Source organism: Gavialis gangeticus, unplaced genomic scaffold, assembly GCF_001723915.1.
Source record: "Gavialis gangeticus isolate Ggan-Ray unplaced genomic scaffold, GavGan_comp1, whole genome shotgun sequence".
Lineage (NCBI taxonomy): Eukaryota > Metazoa > Chordata > Crocodylia > Gavialidae > Gavialis > Gavialis gangeticus.
Genome location: NW_017729031.1, coordinates 71,939,182 through 71,963,729, shown reverse-complemented (window position 1 = coordinate 71,963,729; position 24,548 = coordinate 71,939,182). Strand labels below are relative to the sequence as shown.

Sequence of the window (24,548 nt, the reverse complement as noted above, 5' to 3'; positions counted from 1 at the left end):
CCGCCTGGGCGGGCGGGCGCCCCGCGGTGGGACGGCCTCGCTTCTTTGCTGGCCGCAGGCGCGCTGGCCCGGCGAGGCCTGGGGCCGGAGGGCGCTGGAGCTCGGCCCGTCTGGAGTCCGAGGGGGCTGCTTAGGGGAGCGGAGCGGAGCCGGAGGCTGTGGGAGCCTCTGCTTTGTGGCCGTCCTACCGCTGGCTTTTCACAGCCGGGCTCTGGGGCTTAAGGAGCTTGGACCCCGGTTGGAAACGGGGTCGCCTGAGAACCGGCTGGGACCACCCTGGGCCCCCCTGGCTCTGGGTTTAGTTGCCAGCCCTGGACGACGTGGCATCCTTAAGCAAACGTGCTCTGAATGTGAAGCTGCACTGCTTGGAGGCCAGGGGAGCAGCACCCTGCCAGTAATAGGAGAGAAAGATAAAGGGAGAAGCAGGCAGGCCAAAGAGGGGGAGAGAGATAAGTAAGACTAGCTCTTCTTAAGCCGTGTATGTTTTTCCTTTCCTGGCAAATAATTCAATTTTCATATGTAATTGTTAGGACGGGCCTTTTACTGTATACAGTAAAAATGAACGTTGGAGTTGCCCACAGCGAGGTAAATCCGAACACCAGGGTGATGAACAGTCGAGGGATGTGGCTGACATACACGCTTGGAGTTGCCATGCTTCACATTGTCTTGCTCAGCATTCCCTTCTTTAGCGTTCCTGTTGCATGGACCTTAACAAATGTGATTCACAATCTGGTGAGTGCTTTGACTTGTAAACAGACATTAGAAATGCCAGCTATTTAAGGGCAAGGGGAAAAAATTCAAACGACTCTCGGGTGTCAAGGTAACCAAAGCATCTTTTGCAATGAGCTTGTTCAAAATCCCATGTATTATGCCTTTATGAAGGGAGACACAATAGGTTACTGTGAAGATTTTCTTTAAATTAAAATGAACAGAGAGTTTAGGAAGCTAAATCTGCATGTTACAATCTACCCTGGATTCTGTTAAATCTGAACAGAATTCTAGCGTTGCTGGGAGGTAACCTATACCAAGGTAAATATACTCAACGTATAATCCAATGATATTAACTGCTAATATAGTTGAAGAATTCACTTGGAGGCCACAGAAGATATATAATTACAGTATTTTAGATGCACAGTCCTAGGATAGAAACATTTGTTAAGCTCTCTGCTTCATGTTTAAACTTTGGGACAACATAACTTGCCTGTTTTTTTGTTTTGTTTTGTTTTTGTTTTTTTTAAAGTATGCTATCTCTATGCAAGGCCTAATAAGAATCTCACTGAAAGACACCCACTGATTTCAGTGGACTCTGGTTCACGACCATAGTTAAATTTTTTCACCCAGACCCTGCAAATACTTGGCCAGCACTTCAGTGAGTGGAAATATTGATGTATATAAAATAACTCATCTGCATAAATGTTTGCAAGTTTGAGGGCTTAAAAATTTTATGTTCTTGCTCAAATCATTCCATAAGATTATGTAAGTGTAAAGATAATCTTAAAATATGTATGTATGAGTAAAAATTTGGATTACATCAGGATTAGACAAATGAGCCATAATACGACAGTGTATCATAATTTGAGTCGTCATTTCTGGGTTACTGGAGGTTTTAAAAAAATGGTAATAAGATTGTGTAAAATCTGCCCTACCTCAAAAAGAAAGGATGCTATCCTAGAGAAATCTAGTCTAACATCACTTTTTCTCAAGGGCTGTTGTCTTACTAAATAGAGTGAAAACTAATTATTCAGTTTACTGCATTTGGCACAATCTCTCTGGGAATAACATGGCCATGACTGGAGGATATTGGCAGTCAAGGGAATGTGAGAGCATCTCACTTAACTCATCACAAGTGTCTACTGTCAGCAATGCCCAGCAGCAGCCAAATGACTGTGCTGGATAGAAAAGGGATGAGAAGATGTATGTTGTTCCTGGATCTATCAAGCACATGCATGGAATTTCCTGGGCCAAGCATTGGAAGGATTTGACTGTGTGCAGAAAGCACTGGCATTTCCATTTGTGCAATTACTTCTTAATTGGCCTCTGATGTACTGAGAGCTCTAGCGAAGAAACAAGCAACGCAGCTAATGTTGAAGTTGGTAAAAAGTGGTAGTGAAGATCACGAACTTTCCCTGACCATGGCAGAAATGAAATTCAGTTAATAAAAATTAGATGCAAGTAATAATCACAATTAGCAGCCAAATTTAACAGATGATTTTTAGTTACCCAGGATTATATATTTTCTTAGAAGCTGGAAGAAAAGTAGGAATGGCTTGCTTGGCTGAGGCCTCCTTTATGGAAGCTTTTTATTTTCCTTCCCCCTATAGCGGTATATAAATATATGAATTATGAGAAACTAATTACTGTTAACAGGTAGAAATCTAAAACCTTTGAGAGAGTTCCTGCAGCGCTTCTGAGCAAAAAAATGGCTGGCACATATGTTAGACATGCATTTTAAAAAATTGGGCCTCTGTTGTCCAGAATAGGCATGTGCAAACTTACATATTTGCTCAGGTCTTGTATTGAGATGGAGATGACTTTGAAAAAGTAATTAAAGAAGTAAAGGTATTGAGTCATTGCAGCAGAGGATGACCAGCGATGAGATAGACAGATGGTGTGTGGAAGATCACTGGGAAGTGAGCGATGAAGTGTTTATTCAGCAATGGGTCAAGAAGGCTTCTGAAAATAAAAATCTGTTATGATTTCTTCATTATTCAAACATGAAGGGAATATAAAAAGCAAGGTCCATTTATTCTTCACTACTGAACATAAATAATATTTTGTAAGGTTTGTTTACTTATGTAAATTGCCAGGCCTGAGCTTAGTAGGATTTTCCCCTCTAAAACTCTGTTCTTCATGCAATCCTTGTAGTGCAATCTAGTGGATAGGACACTAGACTGGGAATTAGGAGATTTTGGTTCTGTAATTGGATTTGCCATGCACCAACTATATTACTTTATGCAAGTTACTTCATGTCTTTGCCTTTCTCTGTTTTCACCCCTCCCAATGCTTTGTCTGTTCAGGTTTCTAGTTCCAGGCAAGAACTCCCTTACTGGTATTTTTACAGAACCTAACACTGTCCTTGTAATCTATAACACTGTTAAAAATAAGAATACTATTCTTTCTGGTCTTTTTTTCCCAGGGAATGTATGTGTTTTTGCATGCTGTAAAAGGAACTCCTTTTGAAACACCTGACCAGGGTAAAGCTAGGCTACTAACGCACTGGGAGCAGTTAGACTACGGAGTACAGTTTACATCCTCAAGAAAATTCTTCACGATCTCTCCAATAATTCTGTGAGTTCTGAGCTATTACAGTCATTCTCTATTATGTGTGCACTCAATGTCGGATTTAAGATATTAGATGATAAAAAGCTGCGTTGAACAAATTTAGTAATTCTTTACATTTTTTTTCATACTAATTTTGTCTCCTTTTGACAAAGTTTAAGGGGAATGCATTTGAAGGGGGATTAAGTTGGTCTACAGTTCTTTTTATCTTCAAACTGGATTTGTGAGACTGAGACTCAGTTTTGCAGATGCTTACTAATAAGCATAAAGGTAAGGAATTGCAGGGCTGGGCCCTTTTAACTAGGGCAGTTTACAATTAAACTTCATATAGTAGCAAGCGCACCCATTACTGTAAGTCTGATTGCAGTACTTGTGATTTCATAGTCACATGTAAATACTAAAAATGTGTTTCTTGCTTTATTTCATAGCTAACATTTTCTACTGAATAGCTCCATAGTGTTATAGACCAGCTTTGTACTCTATGAATAGTGTTATTTCTATTTACACTAGTTAGGTAAATACACAGTTAAACAGAATTTTTGCACACCGTAGCCTGTGCTAACAGAATTATAGCTCTATAACAAATCAGCAAGTGGAAGGAAATTCAGTCAATACTATGGGACCAATCCTACATGGTGCTAAATATTATTTCAAAAGCTTAGAGCTCATATTGACATCTGTGGAAGCTAAGCTTGCTCAGCAAATTACTGGATCAGGCCCTGTACCAGTATTTGAAAAACTTCTGTATGCTGACTAGTTAGGATATGGAAACTCCAAGCAAGCAGCCAGAAATGTAAGATGAGAAGAGTGGCCACAGGTAACATCCAGAGACACTGCTGTCTTTACCCAAGTGCTGAGAAGCTGGCATATGCCGGTATTTTCAGGTGTTCATGGACTCTATAATAATTCAGTTGATAAATCATGACCTTCCCAATGATCTTCTGTTTTGAGACAGGAAAACTTTCTTCTAGTTTTTCTCTATCCTAACACCATACTATTCTTTCACTGTTGCTTCTAACTACCGCAATAGATGGCGGTCTCTAGCAGTATACATTTCCTGGCACCTTCTTGGGTCTGTTCTCCAATTTTCTCTCCCCCCAACAAATTATTTCAAGGCCTTCTAGGCAAGAGCAGTTGACCTGATTTGTACCCACAGGGTTCTGAAAAGTAACAATGAAAGACTTTATAATCTGTTATGCTTCTTCACCAGTTTGAGAGAGCTTCTACCAGCAGTAACACTTAGGTATTTGCCTGCAGGCTTGGGAAGAGAATCCTATATTGCATCACTTTTTATAAGACTGTTTCACAAGCATAAGTTGGTAGAAACTCTCAAAAACATGATGTTGCAATAGTTCAGGCAATAAGCTTCCCAACTTTTTCACTAAAAAGTGAGCATCTTTTCCTTGAAAAGAAAAAAGTATTTTTGAATCACTGCCCTATACTCTGAAAGTGTAAGAAAAATATCAACATGCTATTTTAGACATCATAAAATTAAAAAAACAAAAAACCAAAAAACTATCCAAGAGGGGAAATTTTACAGCACTACTCTTTGTGGCAGATGAAAAAAGTAAGGGAGACTACAGGCTTTGTAAAAGTATAGAAAAATTGGCAGTAAGCTGGAATCTGTGGCATGTTTTCTAACTTCTCCTGTTGAACTGGTTGTGATCCATCTAAATTACAAAAGCAAATTTGCAGTGGAAATATGAAAAAATTTGTGGGCAGCTTGTTTTTAAAGACCTTTCTATTCATGGATGCATTCAACTTCATTTGTTGTTGTACCACAGTTCAAATGCTTTATTACTGAGCATGTTAAGCAACTTTAAATAACTTTATCCTTAGTTGCATTAAAATATTAAACAACCTTTTTAGTTTAAAAGATGACTCTCCAATTGACCTTGTAATTTAGCTCCAGAGTTCAGGAGGAAAAGATGAGGGTGGTGGATTTTAGCTGAGTTACTTTTTAGAATTATGACCCAAAGCCTCAAAAAATGGGTTCTGAAAGGAAGATACTTAGAGCCATAATTGGGTGAAGGTATTTAAAAAAAAAAATTATTCTGGAGTAAAAGTCCTGTTTCAGCTTCCTACTTTTTAATAATTACCCTTCCTCAATCCCTTAGTGACTCAAACTACTTTAAAATATGTTTCACTTTTTTTAAAGACTTTTGTTGACTCTCTCTGTCTTTTTCTACAGGTATTTTCTGGCAAGCTTCTACACCAAATACGACCCAGCACATTTCATTGTCAACACCGCTTCTCTTCTGAGCGTGCTTATCCCAAAACTGCCCCAGCTGCACGGCGTTAGAATCTTTGGCATCAACAAATATTAAGCCAGAATTATGGAACCAAAGCATTCTGATCAAAACCTGACATGGCAACTCATTTTTCTCAGGAGAAGGAAAACGACAGTCTGCTGTGCTGTTTATCTAGTAACATACAATGAGACACTTGTATGCCTGAGGTCTAACTGTTACTTCTTTGGATTCTGTTTGGAAGACAAGTAGACTTATAAGAAGATGCCTCTACATATTTAATGTGAATGTTAATTATTGCTTTTAATGAGAAATTTTCTGTGAGGGACTGGGCAGGCCCAGCTCTAAAACTTTAATCAGCACTAAGACACTGTCTCTCTGATGTAAATGGTTTGAAAAGAGGGTATGAATAACTTGAATAAGCTGAAGTGGGCAATGTTTCAGAAATCATTCAAACAACTATAGTGAAAACAGAGTAAAAGAATGTGTAAATCTTCTAGTAAAGGACTGGAGTCCTTTAATTCTTAATTATGTAAAAGAAGCCATTTATTCTTTTTGGACCATAAATGACACTTTTTTTACCAGTTTAAGAATTTCTCTGTCTAGCTATAGGTACTACAGCAGCTGCTGTGACCTAATAATACATGCATTATCTGTTCATATGACCTTTCTCACAGAATTTTCTCCAGTCTTACCTGACAACTCAGGGGATTTCTACATCAACTTGTTAACCCACTTTTCAGATACTTAGGAAGCTGGTCATTGTTGTTTTGCATGCTACTTGTTGCTTGCCAGAAGGCTGCTCTATTCTGAGAAACTAAGTACAGTACTCAGTTTCTGAGAGGAAAAAAAATCACACCATGTTTCCCTTTGAGCAGTTTACTCTGATAGCTGACTGACAGGTAATGCTCTAGTGGTTAGGAGGTCTGTAATAGTCTCTTTGTTTTATTTTTCCTTGCGGAGTGGCGGTTCCAGTTTGGAAATTTAAACAGGTGGCTGGGGTATCTAGCTGAAACTTTCTTTAACTTGCCAATTACAAGCGCAAGCCTCAAAATAGCTAACCTGTGTCTATTAGTTATGTGGCCAAGCAAAAGAAAGCAGTTATCATTTGCATTTCTGCAGTCTCAACCAGAAGTTCAAGGAACATAGGAATATTGAATGGCAAGGGTGACTGTACTACTAAATAACACGGCATTACTCTTTTAGATGATTCTAATTCTAGAGTGAGGTGTGTATTTATGTGAAGGTCAAGTACTTTTTTTTTTTTTCTTGGCTGTAGGGAGGGGAATTAGAAGAACAATCCTACAAGTTAGGCACAACAACATCCAGCTGAGCAGTTTAGCTTGAATAAGGAGCTTTCCTGCAGCTTGTGGAAGGTGTTTATTTCAGTGGCCTGGCCCTGGCTTAAGTCTGGGCTACATACATGTACCTGCAGGAAAAACCAACCTGCATTGGTGCTCTGTTGACTAGCAACATTCCCTCACATTTAGCCACTGATTTGTTATATCTTTCTTGCTAATTTAAAAAGAGGGTTCCTCTGGCTACTTTGTGAATAGAAGGAGTGAAGCATTACAGCCGATAAGGTATTCTCCTCCCATGAAATGTTTTGACTCTTCGAAACAGATCAGTCTATAAGCAGATGATTATGCAGGAGCTGATAATTGGTTCCCTTTTAAAAAAAAGATTTTGCTTCAGCAGGCTATTGTAGCTCACTGAAAACTTGTTTTCTTTTTGCAAATCATTGTTTTAGACTAACTTAAGTGACATTGATGGAGGCTGGAAATCAACCTTGAATTTTGTACACGTTACTTTGTTTCACCAAAAGACACTTCAGACCACAAATTGGTGGCATGCTCTTGTAAATAGACTGAGGGGAACATAGAATTAGTGTTTGAAACACTATGTGAAACTTGTCTAGAGTTGGACAGGAAAACCTCTTAGTAATTGTGAAAGACGTATTTGTAATAGGGTATTTTTCTTTTTCCAGTGGCTTACGTGTTTTACGGAATTAAAAACCTGGTCTGTGAAATGGCTTGGATTAATTTTCTTGGTTGCGGTCCAAAACGCACGCACTTTCATCCATCCCAGCCCCATGTAAGGCGGCATGCTTCCTTCAGCCAGTTAATGCACGCATGCAAATACCCCTTCATCTACCCACCTCCTCCAAATGGCAGGTCCGAGCCCAGGAGCCAGCCCAGCCCAGCCCAGGCCCTCAGGCACCTAAGGTAAACAAGCAGTTTGTCACATGAGCTTACACCCGGGTACGAGCCACGTGCACCGTGGTGACACCCATTTATTACATGAGGCATCAAGGAATAAAGTACTGGGCAGGTTGCTTCAGAGGGCGCGCGTGTGCGTGAGGGGGACACTAGCCTCGCAGCACAACCCAAGCCGAGCAAACGGCGCAGCTCGCTGCTCGCGTGTCCTAGCGCCTGCCGGGGAGCTTCCAGTGCAGGCCCAGCTCTTTCCACGCCGCAGCCGGGAGACCAGCTACAAGCAAGGCAGGAGCCGCTGCGCACACAGCCCAACCAGCGCCGGGGCTGTCTCTGATGCGCCCCCAGCACGTGACGGCTCTAGAGACGTCTCCACCCAGCAGATAAAAGCCCGGGGGAAGGGAGGTCACTCTCTTAGCAAGGATGGCTGTTGCAACTCTCCCGCTTTTCTACTTTCCCTTAATGAAAATGGCGCGGGCGCGCCAGCCTTCCACGTCCCGTCGCTGTGACGCGACCCGGTCACGTGATCGCGCCCTAGTCTGGTGGCGAGTCCCCGGGCGTCTCGCAAGCCGGAGGTTTAACCCTTGTGGAGCCGGGCACGAGCCAAAAGTAAAGGGGGGGCGGGGAGACCTCTGCCCTGGGAGAGGAGGAAGGCGGCGGGGAGGTCCTCACGCCTGGCAGCGGTGACAAGCGAGCCTGGGGCCTCTCTCCCCTCCGCCACTGTCCCCGGGTGGGAGCCCGCGGGGCGGGGGGGACATGCGCATAAGGCTTGTTTTCTTTCCCTCTTTCTGCCCCTCTGTCCTACAGGGAGTTTCCCAGTCCAGGTGTCCAGTGGGAATGACAGCTTTTCTGGGCAGGGAGGGGCAGTGGTTCTCACCCAGGTCCGATGGGACCCGGCTCTGGGTGCCATGCGCTCCTTCGTGGGGTGCTGCACAGTAGGGCCGTGTGAAGCTTAGGACCCTGACTTGCTTCAGCAGAGATTTGGCCCAGTTAGGTGGCCAAATCTCCGACTTGAATCAGAGGACCCTTTAATCTGTCCGAATCAAATTGGAACTCTCCAAATCAATTCGGAGAGATTTGGACATAGAGACAGTTTTAATGTTTTTTCTCGGTACCTGTCCATAGCAGGGGCTTGTGAACACTGCAGTGCTGGGGTACATATAGTGTCCCACAGAAGCACAGGGGACTCCCCAGTGTGCTCAGCAGTGGACCCGGAAGTGGACCAGAAGCACTTGCAGTCCACTTCCAGGTCTGCCGGGGAGCACATGGGGGGGCACCCCGCACCCCTGCCCTGGTTTAGTGACTGGTGCCTGCTGGGTCTGGGGGGGGCACCTGGGGTCTCCCTGTGGCCAACTGCCGAGCTGGGGAGGCGTGGAGGGCCCCCCAGCACGCTCCCCAGCGCACCTGGAAGTGGACCGGTACTTCCAGTCCACTTCCAGGTTCACCACCGAGCACATGGAGGGCCCCCCCTGCACTTCTGTGGGACACTTCATGTGCCTTAGCAGTGCAGTGATCACAAGCCATGCCTGCTACCTCAAGGTATTTAGAAAAAACTTTTAAAGCTGTGTCTGTGTCCGAATCACTGATTCTCCAAATCAGCATCGAATCTTCAGATTCGCCCGAATCAAATCAGGGACGGTGATCTGAATCAACTAGTCAAATCACTGTCCCTGATTTGGGCCAAATTCGAATCAAATAAGGCCCACTTCGTACACCCCTACTGCGCAGTAGGCATGCGAGCACCCAGGCAGGATTTACGAAATAAACCAGAGACTTCATCCAGGAGTCCAGAGTGAGAAACGCTGTGCTCTGTCTGAGTTCTTTGCAGCAAAAGAGCTGCTCTAATTTTTCCACAGGCAAAAAACAAGTGAAAACTAAGAGCTGGCGTTTTCCAGGAGGGACTTCAGCGTAAAAGGTTGAGAACCACTTCGTGGCATTTTGCCTGGATAAATCTGGGTGCTGTCCCTGGTTCTGTCATGAGTCCTGTGATGTTGGCCAAGTCATTTGAGCTGGCTCTCAAGTTTCGTATTGCTAAACCAAGATGGCAACCAGAGATCTACACATGAAGATATGCAATAATTATTATTTTAATATGTGGGAACACCCATCTCATCTTACTTCGCTATAGGGGCAGAGTGGAGGCAAGTGCCATAAGCAGCATCTTAGTGCTGCATTTGAAGCAGGAGCCTTGCACCATCTGCATGGTAATTTGTGAATATATTTTAATAGATTAGGCACGTTAAATGATTTCATTGTAGTTTGTGATGAGACTTTTAAATAAAGCACAAACATGTATTCAGCTTTGTTTACCTTATTATAATCGCTTTACTAATATGATTTAATCCTCCTTTGTCTGGAGAACTACCTTTCTGAAAGCTTGAAAACTATTTGAAGTGGAAATGACTATGACATATTTGTTTCTTTCCAAAAAATGGAAAATTGAAGAATATAATCCATAAAGGTACCGCTCATACAGTTTAGGTAACCAGGCACATATTTGTCTTTCTCATGCACTGCAGAGTTTTGAAAGATTTACATTTTGTTTTGTCTGTCTTTCAGGAAGGTACAAAATATTTTATCTATGTGGGATAGCTAGCAGTTGCCACCAGTGAACAGAAGCAATTGTAAAACATGTTTTCGGTGCAGGTAAAAGCTCTTCTGTAAATGCATTGAATGTTAAGAAAGCATGTTTCCTTTTTTATTAAGAAATCCACAAGAAACCCAGTAGTTTGTAATGGTAAAAAAAAGAATGAAACATAACTTTCAGGTTAGTTTCCAAGCTTTAAAGGTAAGATTTTTCAGAAGCCTAAGGATACATTCCTCATTTAGTTTGACCTAAAATTTGACCTATGTCATTTTAATTCTTCATGCAATGAAAAATACAAAAGCATTTCTGAAAACCCTTCCCTAAGGAATGGATACTCATGCACAAAGAAGCCAAAAGGGAAAAAAACACATTAGTTTCTAGCTTTGAAATAAGCTATTTTTAAAACAAGTGAGGAAAATAAACTATTTTTTAAATTGCTGAGAATATTGTGGCAATGTCTCCTTCCCCAGTGAACTTAGTCTAGACATATAGAAAGAGGAGATTTGATTTCAGCTCCCACGCAAAGGAATATGTTTGGATAGACAGTTACTGTAACCTGCCATGCAAATTGTTTGCCCTGTAATGCAACTAAAACATAGAAATTAAATCATTATTGTTTGCATACTTGTTTTAGACAGTTTATTTAAAGAGCTCCCAGAGTACATGTTTTTGCTTAGAAAGAATAAGAGGGGACAGCATTTGAACAGTTTAATAAATGCAAGTATTTTTCCTCATATCTTAGGTCAGGCTGTTATGAGTTCTTTAAATGGGTCATTTTTAGAGTTAGCAGAACAAATAGTTAAGGGTGAAATTTGGCATGTTTGTTCTCAGTTCAGTAATAAATGTCTTTAGAAAGTTCAAGCAAACATACATTAGGTGGTTGGATTAGTAAGAGTAGGAAGAATGGAAATGTGCCATCATAAATGAGGTTTGGAGGAATAAAGATGGTTTGATTTGCCCAAGGAGTTACACTATCACTGTAAATAATGTATAAATGGAAGTACTGCAAAACGTGGGTCAGTGGGAAGAGAATTAAATCAGCGATGCTCACGTGTCTGGCCCTGAAGGCCAGATGAATGATACAGTGCCAGTCTGAATGATTGGGCTCCAGAGCCCCATGCTGGCTGAGGGGTGGCATGGGGCCCCAGGGCCTGAACCTAGCTGGGCAGAGGTGGCACAAGGCTCTGTGCTGCCCAACCCCCTTAGGATCCATCGCCTTGAGGGGTGGGGGTTGAGCACCCATGATCTAGATTGAATCATGAGAACTTGCGGTTATGTCTGGTAGAACCTCTACTTAATGTGAAGAAAGATATTTGGGTATCTGTTGGGCACAGGTTGGTATAAGTACCAGGGTATAATAAGAATGACTAATATTTGAATTTCATTTGGCTGTTAGGACATTGTCATTTCACTTGAATATAATCAAATGAGTAATCTGAATCAATTTGGCCAGTGCTTTTAAAGACATTTGTCACTAATATGACTTAACTTGCATAAATGATTTTTACAGAATCTAAAATCTGAGGATGGTTTCTGTACAGCTCCTTTCTAGGCATGTCTATGTGCAGAAGACTTTAGCCATGGACAGCATAATCAGAGGCATTTCAAAATCAGTTAGACATGGTCAAGCTGTGTGTTTAAGAAGTTTTTTCTCTCAGTCTGCAAACCATTCTGCTCGTAAATTAGTTCTGGGAATAGAAACAAGTTGTGATGATACAGGAGCTGCAGTTCTGGATGATAGTGGCAACATTTTAGGAGAAGCTCTGCATTCTCAAGTTGAAGTCCATTTGAAGTAGGTAAAAACTTCCATGCATGCTTTGTTTTTTAAGTGTAATTGTGATTAAATACTACTAATTTTGTTGTTTGTATTTATCATATTGTAGGCAGAATGTCTCTTCTTAAAATACTACATATATCTGTTAGGGCCCCTCTACACATGCAAGCAAAGGTGCAGTGGGATCTAATGCATGATTTACACAGTCAGACAAGGTTCTTTGGGTGAATCTGATACCTTTTATTAGACCAACTTAAATAGTTGGAAAAAAATTTCTTAGCAAGCTTTCAGATTTAAAAACCCTTCATCAGGCTGAGGAAGCCTCTGCAGTTGTTGTGTGTTCTTCCTAGATGGAACAAATAGTAAAGGCGGCAGAGGCTGGGCTGGTATGCATGCAAGATAGGCAGTCAGTGAAGATGTAAATTGAGGAGTCAGTGGGTGAGAGACAGACTGGGGGCAGGGGGAGAGAAAAGGGGGATGAATGTAGCCGGTAAAAAGTGGAGAGGTACCTGAGGAGTCAGATGTCAGGCAAGTTATAAAGTATCATAAATCCAATGTCTATATTTAGTCCATGATTTTTTGTATCCAGGAGGCTGAAGTGGAGTTTATAGGCTCATCTCTGAGAAGTGTTTTGTAAGTTCTCTTTGAGGATTAGAACTGAGAGATTGTAGAGGGAGTGGTTTTCTTGTGAGAAATGTGTACCCACAGGTAATTGGGTATTCTTGTCTTTGACAGATGTCCAATGTGCATTCAGTCTGGTGAGCAGGTGTTGTTTGGTCTCTCCTACGTATTTTCCATCAGGGCATTTGGTGCATTGGATGAGATATATTACATTTCTGGAGGTGTAGCTGCAAGATCCAGGAATGCTGATGGCTCTGTTGTGGGGTGTAGTAATTGTGGGGGTGGTAGAGATGTGTTGGCAGGTTTTGCATTTCTTGTCATGGCATGGAGCCATTTGATGTGTTCTGGGCCATAGGAAGTTTACTTCTGGTGTTGAGGTTAGCGAGGTTCAGTACTTGTTTGAAGGCTAGGATGGGTGGTTCTAGGAAGATCTCTTTAAGAATAAGGTCTCCTTCTAGTATTGGTTGCAGTTGTTTGAGGATTTTCTGTATGGGATCGAGGGTGGGGTGATATGTCATAACCAGCGGTGTGTGATTCTTGGGGGTTTTTCTTCTGTAGTGCAGCAATTCATCACGTAGTGTCCAGGTGGCTCTTTCAAACGTGCAATCTATCTCTCTTGGAGGAGTGTCCTTGTTGACTGAAAGCCTTTTTAAGATTAGTGAGGTGGCAATCCCAGTGGTATCTGAGGGCCTGGCTGTATATCACAGTTTTCTTGGGTGTGTTTAGGGTGATTGCTGGTTCTGTGCAGATATGTATGTTGGTCTGTGGGTTTCTCGTATAATGTGGTCTGTATTCTACCATTCTGGACACTAATCGTCATGTCTAAAAAGGAGATGTTGATGCTGGAGTATTCAAGAGATAGTCAGGTGGAAGGGTGATAATTGTTGAATTTCTGATGGAACTCAATCAGAGATTGCAGGTTTTCAGCCCAAATGATGAAGATGTCATCGCTATATCTTAAGTATAGCAAGGGTTTGATGGTTCAGTCTTTGAAGAATTCTTTTTCCAGGTGGTTCATAAAAAGGTCGGCATACTGTGGGGCCATTTTGGTGCCCATAGCCATATCTATGGTCTGGAGGAAGTGTTGGTTATTAAAACTATCCGGGTAAAAGTATCATCAGTGACTTGGATGAGGGGGTGGAAAGCACGCTGTCCTAGTTTGCTGATAACACTAAGATGTGGGGTGAGGTGGGCACACTTGAAGGGAGAGAGAGGCTGCAAATAGATTTAGACAGACTACAAAAGTGGGCAGATGAGAATAGGATGAGATTCAACGTAGATAAATGCAGGGTGCTGCACCTTTGGAGAAGGAATCCACAGTAGACATAAAGGCTGGGGAGTTCCCCTCTTGAAAGCACAGAGGCAGAACGGGATCTTGGAGTCATTATTGACTCCAAGATGAATATAAGCCACCAATGCCAGACTGCAGCCAGCAAGGCCAGCCATACCTTGTCATGCATCCAAAGGTGCATCTCAAGCCAATCCAGAGAGGTGATACTCCCCCTCTATGCGACTTTGGTCAGGCTGCAGTTGGAGTACTGCGTCCAGTACTTGGCGCCACACTTCAAAAGGGATGTGGCCAGCCTGGAGAGGGTTCAGAGGAGGGCCACCTGCTTGGTGAGAGGGCAGCAGGACAGGACCTATGAGGAGAGGCTGAGGGACCTGAACCTGTTCAGCCTCGGCAAGAGGAGGTTGAGGGGGGACCTGGTGGCTGCCTACAAACTCATCAGGGAAGATCAATAGAAAATAGGTAGAACCCTTTTCTCCCCAGCACCACCTGGGGTGACAAGGAACAATGATAATAAGCTGATGGAGAACAGGTTTAGGTTGGAGATCAGAAAACAATTTTTTACAGTTAGGGTGGCCAAAATCTGGAACCAACTTCCCAGGGAAGTGGTCCTCACCCCTACCTTGGGCAAATTCAAGAGGAGGTTGGATGATCACCTGTCTGGGGTCTTGTGAACCCAGCATTCATTCCTGCCTGTGGCAGGGGGTCAGGCTAGATGATCTGTTCAGGTCCCTTCTGACCCTAGCTAGTATGAAACTACTATGAAGTGAAATTGTTGTGTGTGAGGATGAAGTGTATAAGGTCAGTAATATCTTTGGGTCTATACTCTAAGTTGTAATCTTGCTCTTGTAGATATGTAAGGCAGGCTTGGATGCCATCCTGGTGTGGGATGTTGGTAAAGAAGCTGGTAACATCCATGGTGGCTAGGAGGGTGTTGCTGGGAAGGTGGTCTGTTTTTTTAAGGTTTTGTAGAAAGTCTGTAGTTTCTTGGACAAAACTTGGTCTTCGGGTGACAAGAGGTTTTAGGATTGATTCGACGAAACCTGATGTTTCATCAGTTAGGGTCCTCTACATCTTCACTGACTGCCTCTGTTGCATGAATACCAGCCCAGACTCTGGCTTCTTTAATATTCATTCCATCCAGGAAGAGGACACACCAACTGCAGTTAGGCTTCCTCAGCTTGACGAAGAGTTTTTAAACCTGAAAGCTTGCTAAATTTTTTTTTCCAACTATTTAAATTGATCTAAAAAAAGATATCAGATTCATCTAAAGAACCTTGTCTGCCTATGTCCTTAGACCAACACAGCTACAACCTACACCACTGATTTACACAGTTGTACCTGCCATGCTACACGTGTGTGGCAGGAGATGTGATTGTGGGATCATGAATTAAATCCCATTGCACTGTATCACTGGTGATTCCCCCTGCACTAGCTCCCTCAGTTACGAGCCCTGCAGCTCTTGGGGCCCGGCAGAGCTTGCAGTTGGAGCGGTATTCCCTGAACTGCCCCTGCTGTGAGCACTGCAGCCACCATGGGCTGTAGGGCTCACAACTGGGGCAGTGCTGGGAACGCTGCCCCTGCTGTGAGCCTTGTCAGCTACAGGGGTTGCAGCGGGGGCTGCCTGGCTCACAGCAGGTACAGTGGGGAGAATGCTGGCTGCCACTCATAAAGTGTGGGGCTCTCAGTGGCAGCAGCATTCCCTGCACTGCCCCTGCTGTGAGCCCCAGAGCCCACAGTTACTGCAGGGTTTGCAGCAGGTGTAGCGCAGAGTACACTTCCACCATTGCAAGCCCTGCACCTCAGGAGGCTCACAACAGTGGCAGCATTCTCTCTGTGAGCCCCATAGCCCATGTCAGCTGCAAGGCTCACAGTGGGGACAGCAAAGGAAACACTGCCACTGCTGCAGGCTCCACACTTCAAGAGGTTCACAGTGGTGGCAGCATTTTCCCCACTGCCTCTGCTGCAAGCTCGCAGCAGGACATGAAGCTCACAGCAGAAGCAGTGTTCTCCCTGGTGCAAGCCCCATAGCCCACGTTGGCTTGCAGCAGGGGCAACACAGGGAATGCTGCCACTGTTGTGAGCCCTGCAACTCACAAAGCTCATAGAGGCAGCAGCTTTGTCTCTCCTGCAAGGCCTACAGCTGACGACACTGCCAGCATTGTGAGCCTTGGTTGGGAGTCCCTTGATTGATGGGGCTCCCAACCACAGGGGAACACTTAGCTACATGTTCAATTAATGGTGTGATTAGAACAAGCTACAAAGTTTATTGCTCATTTTTTGTGGAATAACTTTGTAGCTTATTGCTTGTTTGATCATACTATTAGTTGGTTAAACATGTACCTAGGTCACAACTTAAGGCATGATTAAGCTGGTTAATCACGCCTTAAGTGTAACAGGTAGAGGGGCTGATAGAGAGCACTTGATGAAATGAGTACTTCGTACACATAAAGCTTTTTATTTGCATACTGTGGACTGTGTTTTTTTCCTACTCTGATGTTAGCAAATAGTACGAATAGAAACATCATGAACTCACAGAGCTTCCTTCTTGTTCTATCCAGCAGCAGTTTCTTTGGCCTTATTAAAATATAACCTGATTTATCAAAGTTGGAGAAATTCTGAAGAATGTATGTACACTAGAAAATGGTAATTAGCTGTTGAGTTACTGATTTGACAGAAAGGAGTTGTTGATTCAGAGTACTAAGTCCTGTTAATTGGCATGATACAGCCCAAACTCAAATGGGACATTAACCAAAGAATAACAGGATGTTTTTGTCTCCCAGTGCAAATAAGGAGCTCCTCACTATGGGTAATTTTAAGTAGGAGCAGACAAAACAACAGGGAACAGTCAGTTCTAGCAAAGTTTAAAGATCTTTTCTGTCAGTTCTATGATTCCTTCACAATATATGAACATGTCATAACTCTCCTTTGCTTAATAGAAGTGGCGGAATAGTTCCCCCAGTGGCACAACAGCTTCACAAAGAAAATATAGAAAAAATCGTAAAAGAAGCACTTGATACCAGCGGAATCTCTCCGAATGATCTCTCTGCAATTGCAACTACAGTAAAACCTGGACTTCCTTTAAGCCTTGGAGTGGGATTAGAATATAGTTTAAGATTGGTGAAACAATATAAGAAGCCTTTTATCCCCATCCATCATATGGAGGCACATGCACTTACAGTTAGGCTGACAAATCAAGTGGAATTTCCTTTCTTAGTTCTTTTAATCTCTGGAGGTCACTGTATCCTGGCAGTAGCACAAGGAGTTTCAGATTTCCTTCTGCTCGGACAGTCACTGGATATAGCACCAGGTGACATGCTTGACAAGGTAATTCCATATGGATTCCCTTAAGTGTCTTATTCAAAATATTAGTGATTGTTGTATTATTTGCATCATAATTTCTCTGTTTTCTATTTTAGCGTAGGTATAACTATTTTCTTTAGGAAATGATAATTCTGGAATGGTCTTGAGTAAGAATTTCCTTAAGTTTTAAAGTAACTTATTCTTTCTGAATAAAATAAATAGTGTACTCTAGTAACAAGATAAGGTTAGTCACCTGTGAATATTGGTCTTAATTTCTGTATTATTAGTAACACATTTTTGTTAAGATCATCAGATGCTACCTTAAATTATTTTATTGTAATTTATTTAACTATTACTTGCTTATAAAATAGGCATTATTAAAGGAGGGATCTGATTGTGACTGCATAGGCTGGAACAGGTTAGTCAGTATGTCTGTGAGGGAAAGGTCTGTAAGAAAAATAATACAATATAAACTGAACTTTTCTCTGTCAAATTTGAATATGGATTTTTAGGGGCCAGGTGCCCCCCCACCCCCACCCCCCCGAAGGAATGTGGAGAGTCCAGCAGAGGGCAGCGGGGTCAGGCCTGGCACATGACTTCCAAGGAGACGTTGAGGGAACTAAGCTTATTCACTCTACAGAAGAAAAGACTGAGGCGAGGATTTGATAGCAGCCTTCAGCTCCCTGAAAGGGGTTCCAAAGAAGTTGGAGCTAGACTGTTATCGGTGGTGGCAGATAACAGCAAGGAGCAATGGTCTCAAGTTGCAGCAAGGGAAATTTAGGTTGTATATTAGGACAATCTTTCTCACTAGGAGGGTGGTGAAGCACTGGAACAGCTTACCTAGAGAGGTGGTGGAATCACCATCCTTGGAGGGTTTTAAGGCCCAGCTCAACAGAGCCCTGGCTGGGATGATCTAGTTGGGGATGGTCCTGCTTTGAGCAGGAGGTTGGACTCTGACTTCCTGAGGTCCCTTCAAAACCTAATTTTCTATGATTCTATGATTATAATGATATAATTCTATGATTAGTAATTAAAACCTGGATGGTCAGCCTGTCTTAAGTATACAATACAAATGAGTCAGAATAATACAAGAATATTTAGAAGTGATTATTTAAATGTCATATATTTGTTTTATATATACTTACTTGTGTTTTTAATTGCAACTAAGAAAGTTTCTAAAAAGACCAGTTTGTTTTACACCATTAAGTTGTATTTATTGGTCATTTAATCTGGACAGTAAAAGTAGACCACCGGTTTCAGTTTCATATTCTCAGGCCCTGCAACATATTTGCAGATATTTTTTTTTCAGCCAAAACAAATTTTTAAAACTATTTTATACCCAGTTAAGAAAAATCTTAAGGTTTCTTCTATTTCTGTTGGGGGAGGCGGGGAGGGGAAGTGTAAGTTACCTGCAGCAGTCCATTTTCAACACTACAAGATTTAGATTCCTCTCATTTCTCATAGAGTTTGCAATCTGTCCTCTCAGTGTCAACATCTATCATTAGTTTTTCCTCATTCCACCTGATTCATAATTGCATCTTACAGAGTAAAGTAGGGTAGTTTCACTGGGGATATATGTTGCTTTGATTTTCTCTCCATCTCTTCATTTTGAGACTGTTGTATAGTATCAGTACATTCTTCCACATATCTTTTTTTGTAGGTAGCAAGAAGACTGTCTCTAACAAAGCACCTAGACTGCTGCAGCATAACCGGTGGGAAAGCTATAGAGTATTTAGCTCAAAAGGGAAACCGGCTGAATTATAACCTCAAACCTCTCATGAAACATCATGTCAACTGCAATTTTTCCTTTTCTGGACTTCAAACCAATGTCACAAAACTGATTATGCAAAAAGAAATGGAAGAAGGTACCTTTCCAAATAAAACCTGTATAGATAACGCGCCTGAGGGTCAGTTACACTTGGGAAAATCCATGTGGTCATAATTTTTACAGGTCTTCAAGAGGGACAGCTCCTATCAAGTGCTGCAGACATTGCTGCTGCAGTACAGCATGCAGTTGCCCTTCATATTGCCAGAAAAACGCACCGAGCCATTCTCTTCTGCATAAAAAGTGGTATCTTATTACCAACAAATGCGACTTTGGTAAGCATATATAATCTTACTCCATTTGTCAACTGTTATGTTCCGCTATGTATTTGTATAAATGTAAGTCTGTGAAAATAATGTCACAGCACCCTCCTTAACATATCCAGAGGTACCAATACTGGTCCCACATTAAAATAAATGCATATTGCATATTTAGGGTAAAGACACACAATACAATTACTGCGCAGTAATATACAGGACACCCTCGCTATTCGCAGGTTTGGCATTCACGGTTTCAAATATTCGCAAATGCCGAACCTGTGTATCTTAATACGCTTAAAGGAGCTCCTCGGGAGCTCTGCGCTTGCTGCTGCACTCCCGCTGCCGCCAGCACAGCCGTGGCTCCGCCCCTCCCCTCCCCCCAGTCTCCCAGGGGGTGTTCATGAATGCAGTGTCTTATTCGCAGGTTTTACCATTCTCAGGGGATACGAGAACATATCCCCCATAAATGGCAAGTGTCTCCTGTACTCCAGAATCTATTTTGTAGTAGGAAACAGCTCTCCAAAGTGTGTTGCCTGCAGCACCTGGCCATTAGGTGATGGGGAGCTGATTCTTACTGAGCAAACAACCCAGAAATGGAGTTGATTAAAGAAGCAGGCTCTCACAATCTATATACCAAGGTAGAAGGTAAGACAGGGTGGCACCTGGAGACTTATTGGTTCAGTGAGGCAAGCTTTCATAAGGAACAACTTACTTTGTCAGCTGCTATAAAATCTCCTTCTGAGCATACCTGAGCAAGTTTCTTGTGTAAGTTGACTAAAGTCCATTTTGTTCAGTTGAGGATGGTGCCTTCCATGAGCAGACAGGTTAGCCATGTTAGTCTGAAGTCAGGTAGAGGGAAGGGCATGTGGCTAGGGACTAACTTGTTCAGAGAGGCATGGACTTTCATGGGCAACAACATACTATGTCAGATGCTAAGAATAGAGTGGCTAGCATGTAGTGGTGTAACTTACACTGATGCGTAGTTATTCTTCATGTGCTGAAGGATAACTTTGCTAGAGTGGGTAACCACAGTAAGGTTGTGTGTCTGTATCCTCAGTTGAACAAGCAGTCACTGAAATAAATAAGGCATGCAGCTTTCTAGAGAAGTGTGCAGCTGTGTATTGTTAAGGAAAGTAGTTTTAGGATTGTATCCAAATCTTAACTTTTGTTCTTCATCATTTATACAGTAGAACCTAGATACTTTGCAGGGTTAGATTCCTAACCCAGCTGAGGGTTTGCTGGGGGTATATAGAATTGCAACAAAACAACTGCATGGGGCTGCAGCTTTTATTTCAAAGGATATGGCTTCTTTTTTCAGCTCTGCAGGATTGTTGGTGAGCTGCAGCTGATGGAGGAAGCTGTGTCCTTTGCAGTAAAGCCACAGAATATATCTGAGTGGCTTATTCTGAATTTGGCAACATTCAGAGCAAACTGGGTGTGAAAAATAGGAACGATTCAGGTTCTACTGTATTTATATAATTTTTCAATATATTTAGCTATATTAGGGGGTGGGTTCTAGCCAGAACTTTAACATTTTTAGTGAATGAAACTGTCAGACTGATATGTAAACTGTAGAGACTACAAAGAGATGTCACAGTTGTCCCAGAATAAACTATTTTATCCCAAGACACAGTGTACTTTTCCAGATGTGTCTGGCCATTGTCCTGGGTTAAATCCTAAAACGGTTCACAGGATAAGAAGTATTAACAGTTTATCCTAGGGACTGAGGATATCGCAAAGTGTGTCTGAGCTGTCAGGCTTACTCTCACAGGCAACTAGTGGTGTGAGGTCAGCATTTGACTTTGATTAACTCTAAGCAAAGCCTTTATATGAGTTGCATATGCATTGATCAGTGCTTATTTTATTCATTACTCCAGTGAGGCCTACACATACCAATTCTTGGGTATTTCTGTTCTGGGACAAACACAGGCACAGGTTTTCTGTGGGCAAATGCAATGCCTGTTCCTAATCAACTCCACTGAAACACAGACACCTCAGGGAAAATACATCACTTATTTAAATTCAGCAATTAACAACGTTTATATTTGGACAGGATGCCAGGATTAATACCTAGTTGTGTAAATTACCATTCAACTGCAAATAACAAAAAATAGTCTGGATCATGGTTTCATAGTTCATCCAAAAAATGTTGCTTGCAGCAACCTAGCAGTATCTCAGCAGAGTAAAACTAAACAATAGTTTAGGAAGAAAGTGAATTATAAACCCAACTGAAATTGCAAGAAGAACATTTTTTGCATTGTATTGAGGGAAGAGTCAACACATACTGAATTACTGCCATTATTTTCTGAAGTACCTTGCTTTTTCATTTAGTTTTGCCATCCCAGTTTTGACTTAATTCCAACTCTATTAAATTAATGAAATATTACTGAGTGTAGTGGACTAAGGTGGTATGGCTGCAGACTATACATTGTCACTTTAATTTAGATTTAAAAATCTTCCCATCCTGGTGCTAATAACGTAAAACACAAGTATTCTAATTATCACACTGCTGATGCCTCTGTGATGTGCTATTTTAACAGCTTCATGAAATACATAAAATGTTTTAAAGATTTTTGTGAACATGTGATAATATTGCAGTTTATGACTTAACTGCTATAATTTTAACTGGGTTCATATTTTCTTACTATTCAATTTAACTGAGCTCATCTTAATATATTAAGTCATGCTGACTGAAGATAGGAATCTTTTAGAGGAATTTTTTTGCGCATACATTGTTATTGTTTTCGTAAAGATTTCAAACTTGAAGCTTTTTGAACTGCAGAAAATCCTAGCTGTAGTAGAACCTTAGGGGCTATTTACTATTCCTGGGTTTTATGTATTTAGTTGGAAGTGAACTTTTTAAAAGCAAGCATAAAAATTATTATACGCAAGATCCAATAATTTCCATCACTTCTTTTAAAACGATAAGTAAATAGTAGTACCAGAAAGCAGTTTGCAATGATGTATATGATTAAAAGGGGAAGCTTGTAAAGTGACTTTGTCTGTGGTGCTAGAGTTATGTGAATGCTACTTATTTTCTAAAAAGTGTCTTTGCCTCATAATACAGCAAGAAAGTTATTCTTAACAGCTAACATTTTAAATTATTTTTACAAGAAGTGGAAAGCTTTTTAATAAATTCCCAACACAGTGGAGCACCTTCCTGACTGAGAGTTCTGTGGACTACCTAATGCAAATAGTAAAGTGTAGTTATTATTGGAAGGGGTAGTGGGGTGTCATCTAATCCAGTGGTTCTCAACCTTTTTCATACTGGGACCCATTTGCCACAAACAATCACTTTTCTCAGCCCACACCCCCCTGGCCCTGCTGGTGTCTGACTCATAGTGCCCCACCCCCCTGCCTTGCTGCAGCCTTGGCACCGAGCCCCCAGGCCACCTTTTCCCAGTGCCAGCAGGGCACACACACTGCCCCCCCTCCACACCCATCCCCTCCACACATGCACACATTGCCGTGCCCTGCCCTGCCTCACCCCAACAGTCCCCAAACCCTGGCCCTCTAGCCCCCACTCCCCATATGCTTACCTTCATCCAGCTGCTGGGGCTGCTCCTATGACCATGCCTGGCTGCATGCTGGCCATGCCCCAAGCAGCTGCTTGCAGGCTGGAATGCTTCCAGCCTGCAAGGGGAAACCCATGCTTTCATTCGTTTTTCTGACGCTTGCACCCCTTTGCAATATTCTTGCGACCCATGGGTTGAGAAACGCTGATCTAATCTATTCTCAAATCATCTGTCATAGATGGATATTAAATCTAACTTCTAATATAGTCGATAGTGATTCCATGTTTTTCATGATTAACATTTTATAACCAATAGCTTGGTTACAATGGTAACAACCGACAGTTTGTTTAATTGTTAGGTTACATTTGCACTTCAGCAACTTAGCCTATTGCTTTTATTCTGACTTAATAAAGGAGAGTAATAGTTTCATAGATTTTTAAAGCCAAAAGAGACTGAGGTGATGATCTACTCTGACCACAGACCATCAGATTCCACAGAGTCATACCCAATATATTTGACAACTGTCCTATTTATACTATGCTTTAATTTGACAACTGTCATATTTCTTTGCTAATTTCTTTGGTGAGTTTTTCTTTAGGTTACTTATGCAAATTTCTCTTGTAATAGGTTTTAGTGTCCAAAACTTATCTCTAATAGTACTATCATCAGGTTTTTTTCTTTAACCATATAAGTGGTCCCTAATTTTTGTTCAGTCTTAGTGTGACTTGTTTTTTTCTCTTTCCAAACTGATGTCAGGTTGTGTCAGGAGGAGTTGCAAGTAACCAATATATCCGAAGAGCTCTGCAAAGTGTAACAGATGCAACTGATTTTGCTTTGTTGTGCCCTCCTCCCAGACTTTGCACTGACAATGGTGTTATGATTGCATGGTAAGCAAGGACTGTTTTCTGTACGTTTTTAAGTGTTTTATAAAACTACAATCAACATCAATTTAAAACATCAAATATAAGAACTTATTATTGTGATTAAACCATATGTGTGTCACAGACAGACAAACAGCACATTTGCACTTGAAAAACTTTGTGCTTTTTACATGAATATTCTCTTTTTAGGAATGGTGTTGAAAGGCTACGTGCAGGATTGGGTGTTTTACACAACATAGAGAGCTTCCGCTATGAAGGAAAGTAAGTGGCAATTCCTACTAATCTATTATTCCACTTCTTCACATTGCCCTTAATTTTACATTACTTGATGTGGCAACATGACAATAAAAGTGCCTCTAGTACTTTGCAGACATTTGTATCTGTCCCGCTAGAATGGGTCTGCTCTCCCCAGCACTCCAGCTCCCTGCTTGCCCCCCCTCCCTTACTTTAAGTTGCAGGCATTGTCCCAGGGGAGCAGGCAGGGAAGGGGAACCCCACTGCCCAGCCCGTGCCACTACCACTGCTTTCTGGGCTAGGCTCAGCCTGGAGAAGAGCAGCAAGCTAGCAGCAGTGTAGCAGAGGTGGGATAGGGGGGATTCCCCTTTCCCTGCCTGCTCCCCCAGGACAGTGCTGGCAGCCAAAAGTGTGCGAGGAGGGCAGGGGGGGAGCATGGGTAACCCCCCAGTAGCAGGGAGGAACCCCAGGGTTGAGGGGCAGGGGGGAGCCCCAGGGATGGGGGGGGGGCCAGAATGG

At 42.2% G+C, this 24,548-nt stretch overlaps 2 protein-coding genes across 5 annotated transcripts in view; both read left to right on the top strand.

The window, feature by feature from the left end:
- Positions 1 to 147: 147 nt before the first annotated feature.
- ORMDL1 (ORMDL sphingolipid biosynthesis regulator 1) lies at positions 148 to 7,557 on the top strand. Its single transcript, XM_019523093.1, has 4 exons — positions 148 to 449; positions 552 to 732; positions 3,137 to 3,288; positions 5,471 to 7,557. Exons 2-4 carry the CDS (start codon positions 559 to 561, stop codon positions 5,604 to 5,606), a joined length of 462 nt encoding a protein of 153 aa, XP_019378638.1. The 5' UTR covers positions 148 to 449; positions 552 to 558; the 3' UTR covers positions 5,607 to 7,557.
- A 481-nt stretch (positions 7,558 to 8,038) lies between these two features.
- Positions 8,039 to 24,548, top strand: part of OSGEPL1 (O-sialoglycoprotein endopeptidase like 1) — a 23,267-nt gene continuing 6,757 nt past the window's right edge. Inside the window, exons 1-9 of one of the 4 annotated variants that reach the window (XM_019523092.1) lie at positions 8,039 to 8,350; positions 9,870 to 9,945; positions 10,301 to 10,387; positions 11,870 to 12,120; positions 16,954 to 17,338; positions 18,975 to 19,179; positions 19,266 to 19,414; positions 23,671 to 23,801; positions 23,985 to 24,056. In XM_019523092.1, coding sequence (XP_019378637.1) covers positions 10,373 to 10,387; positions 11,870 to 12,120; positions 16,954 to 17,338; positions 18,975 to 19,179; positions 19,266 to 19,414; positions 23,671 to 23,801; positions 23,985 to 24,056 — 1,208 coding nt within the window. In that variant the 5' untranslated portion in view covers positions 8,039 to 8,350; positions 9,870 to 9,945; positions 10,301 to 10,372. Of the gene's footprint in view, positions 8,351 to 9,368; positions 9,946 to 10,300; positions 10,388 to 11,869; positions 12,121 to 16,950; positions 17,339 to 18,974; positions 19,180 to 19,265; positions 19,415 to 23,670; positions 23,802 to 23,984; positions 24,057 to 24,548 lie in introns of those variants that run through there. The other 3 variants (XM_019523089.1, XM_019523091.1, XM_019523090.1) reach the window with 3 other exon arrangements.

What these genes read in the sequence shown, in the direction of transcription:
- ORMDL1 (XM_019523093.1), top strand. Translation starts at nt 559, where the DNA reads ATGAACGTTGGAGTTGCCCACAGCGAGGTAAATCCGAACACCAGGGTG. An exon ending in CAAATGTGATTCACAATCTG is followed by an intron (nt 733 to 3,136) that starts GTGAGTGCTTTG and finishes TTTTTTTCCCAG; the next exon opens with GGAATGTATGTGTTTTTGCA. An exon ending in ACGATCTCTCCAATAATTCT is followed by an intron (nt 3,289 to 5,470) that starts GTGAGTTCTGAG and finishes CTTTTTCTACAG; the next exon opens with GTATTTTCTGGCAAGCTTCT.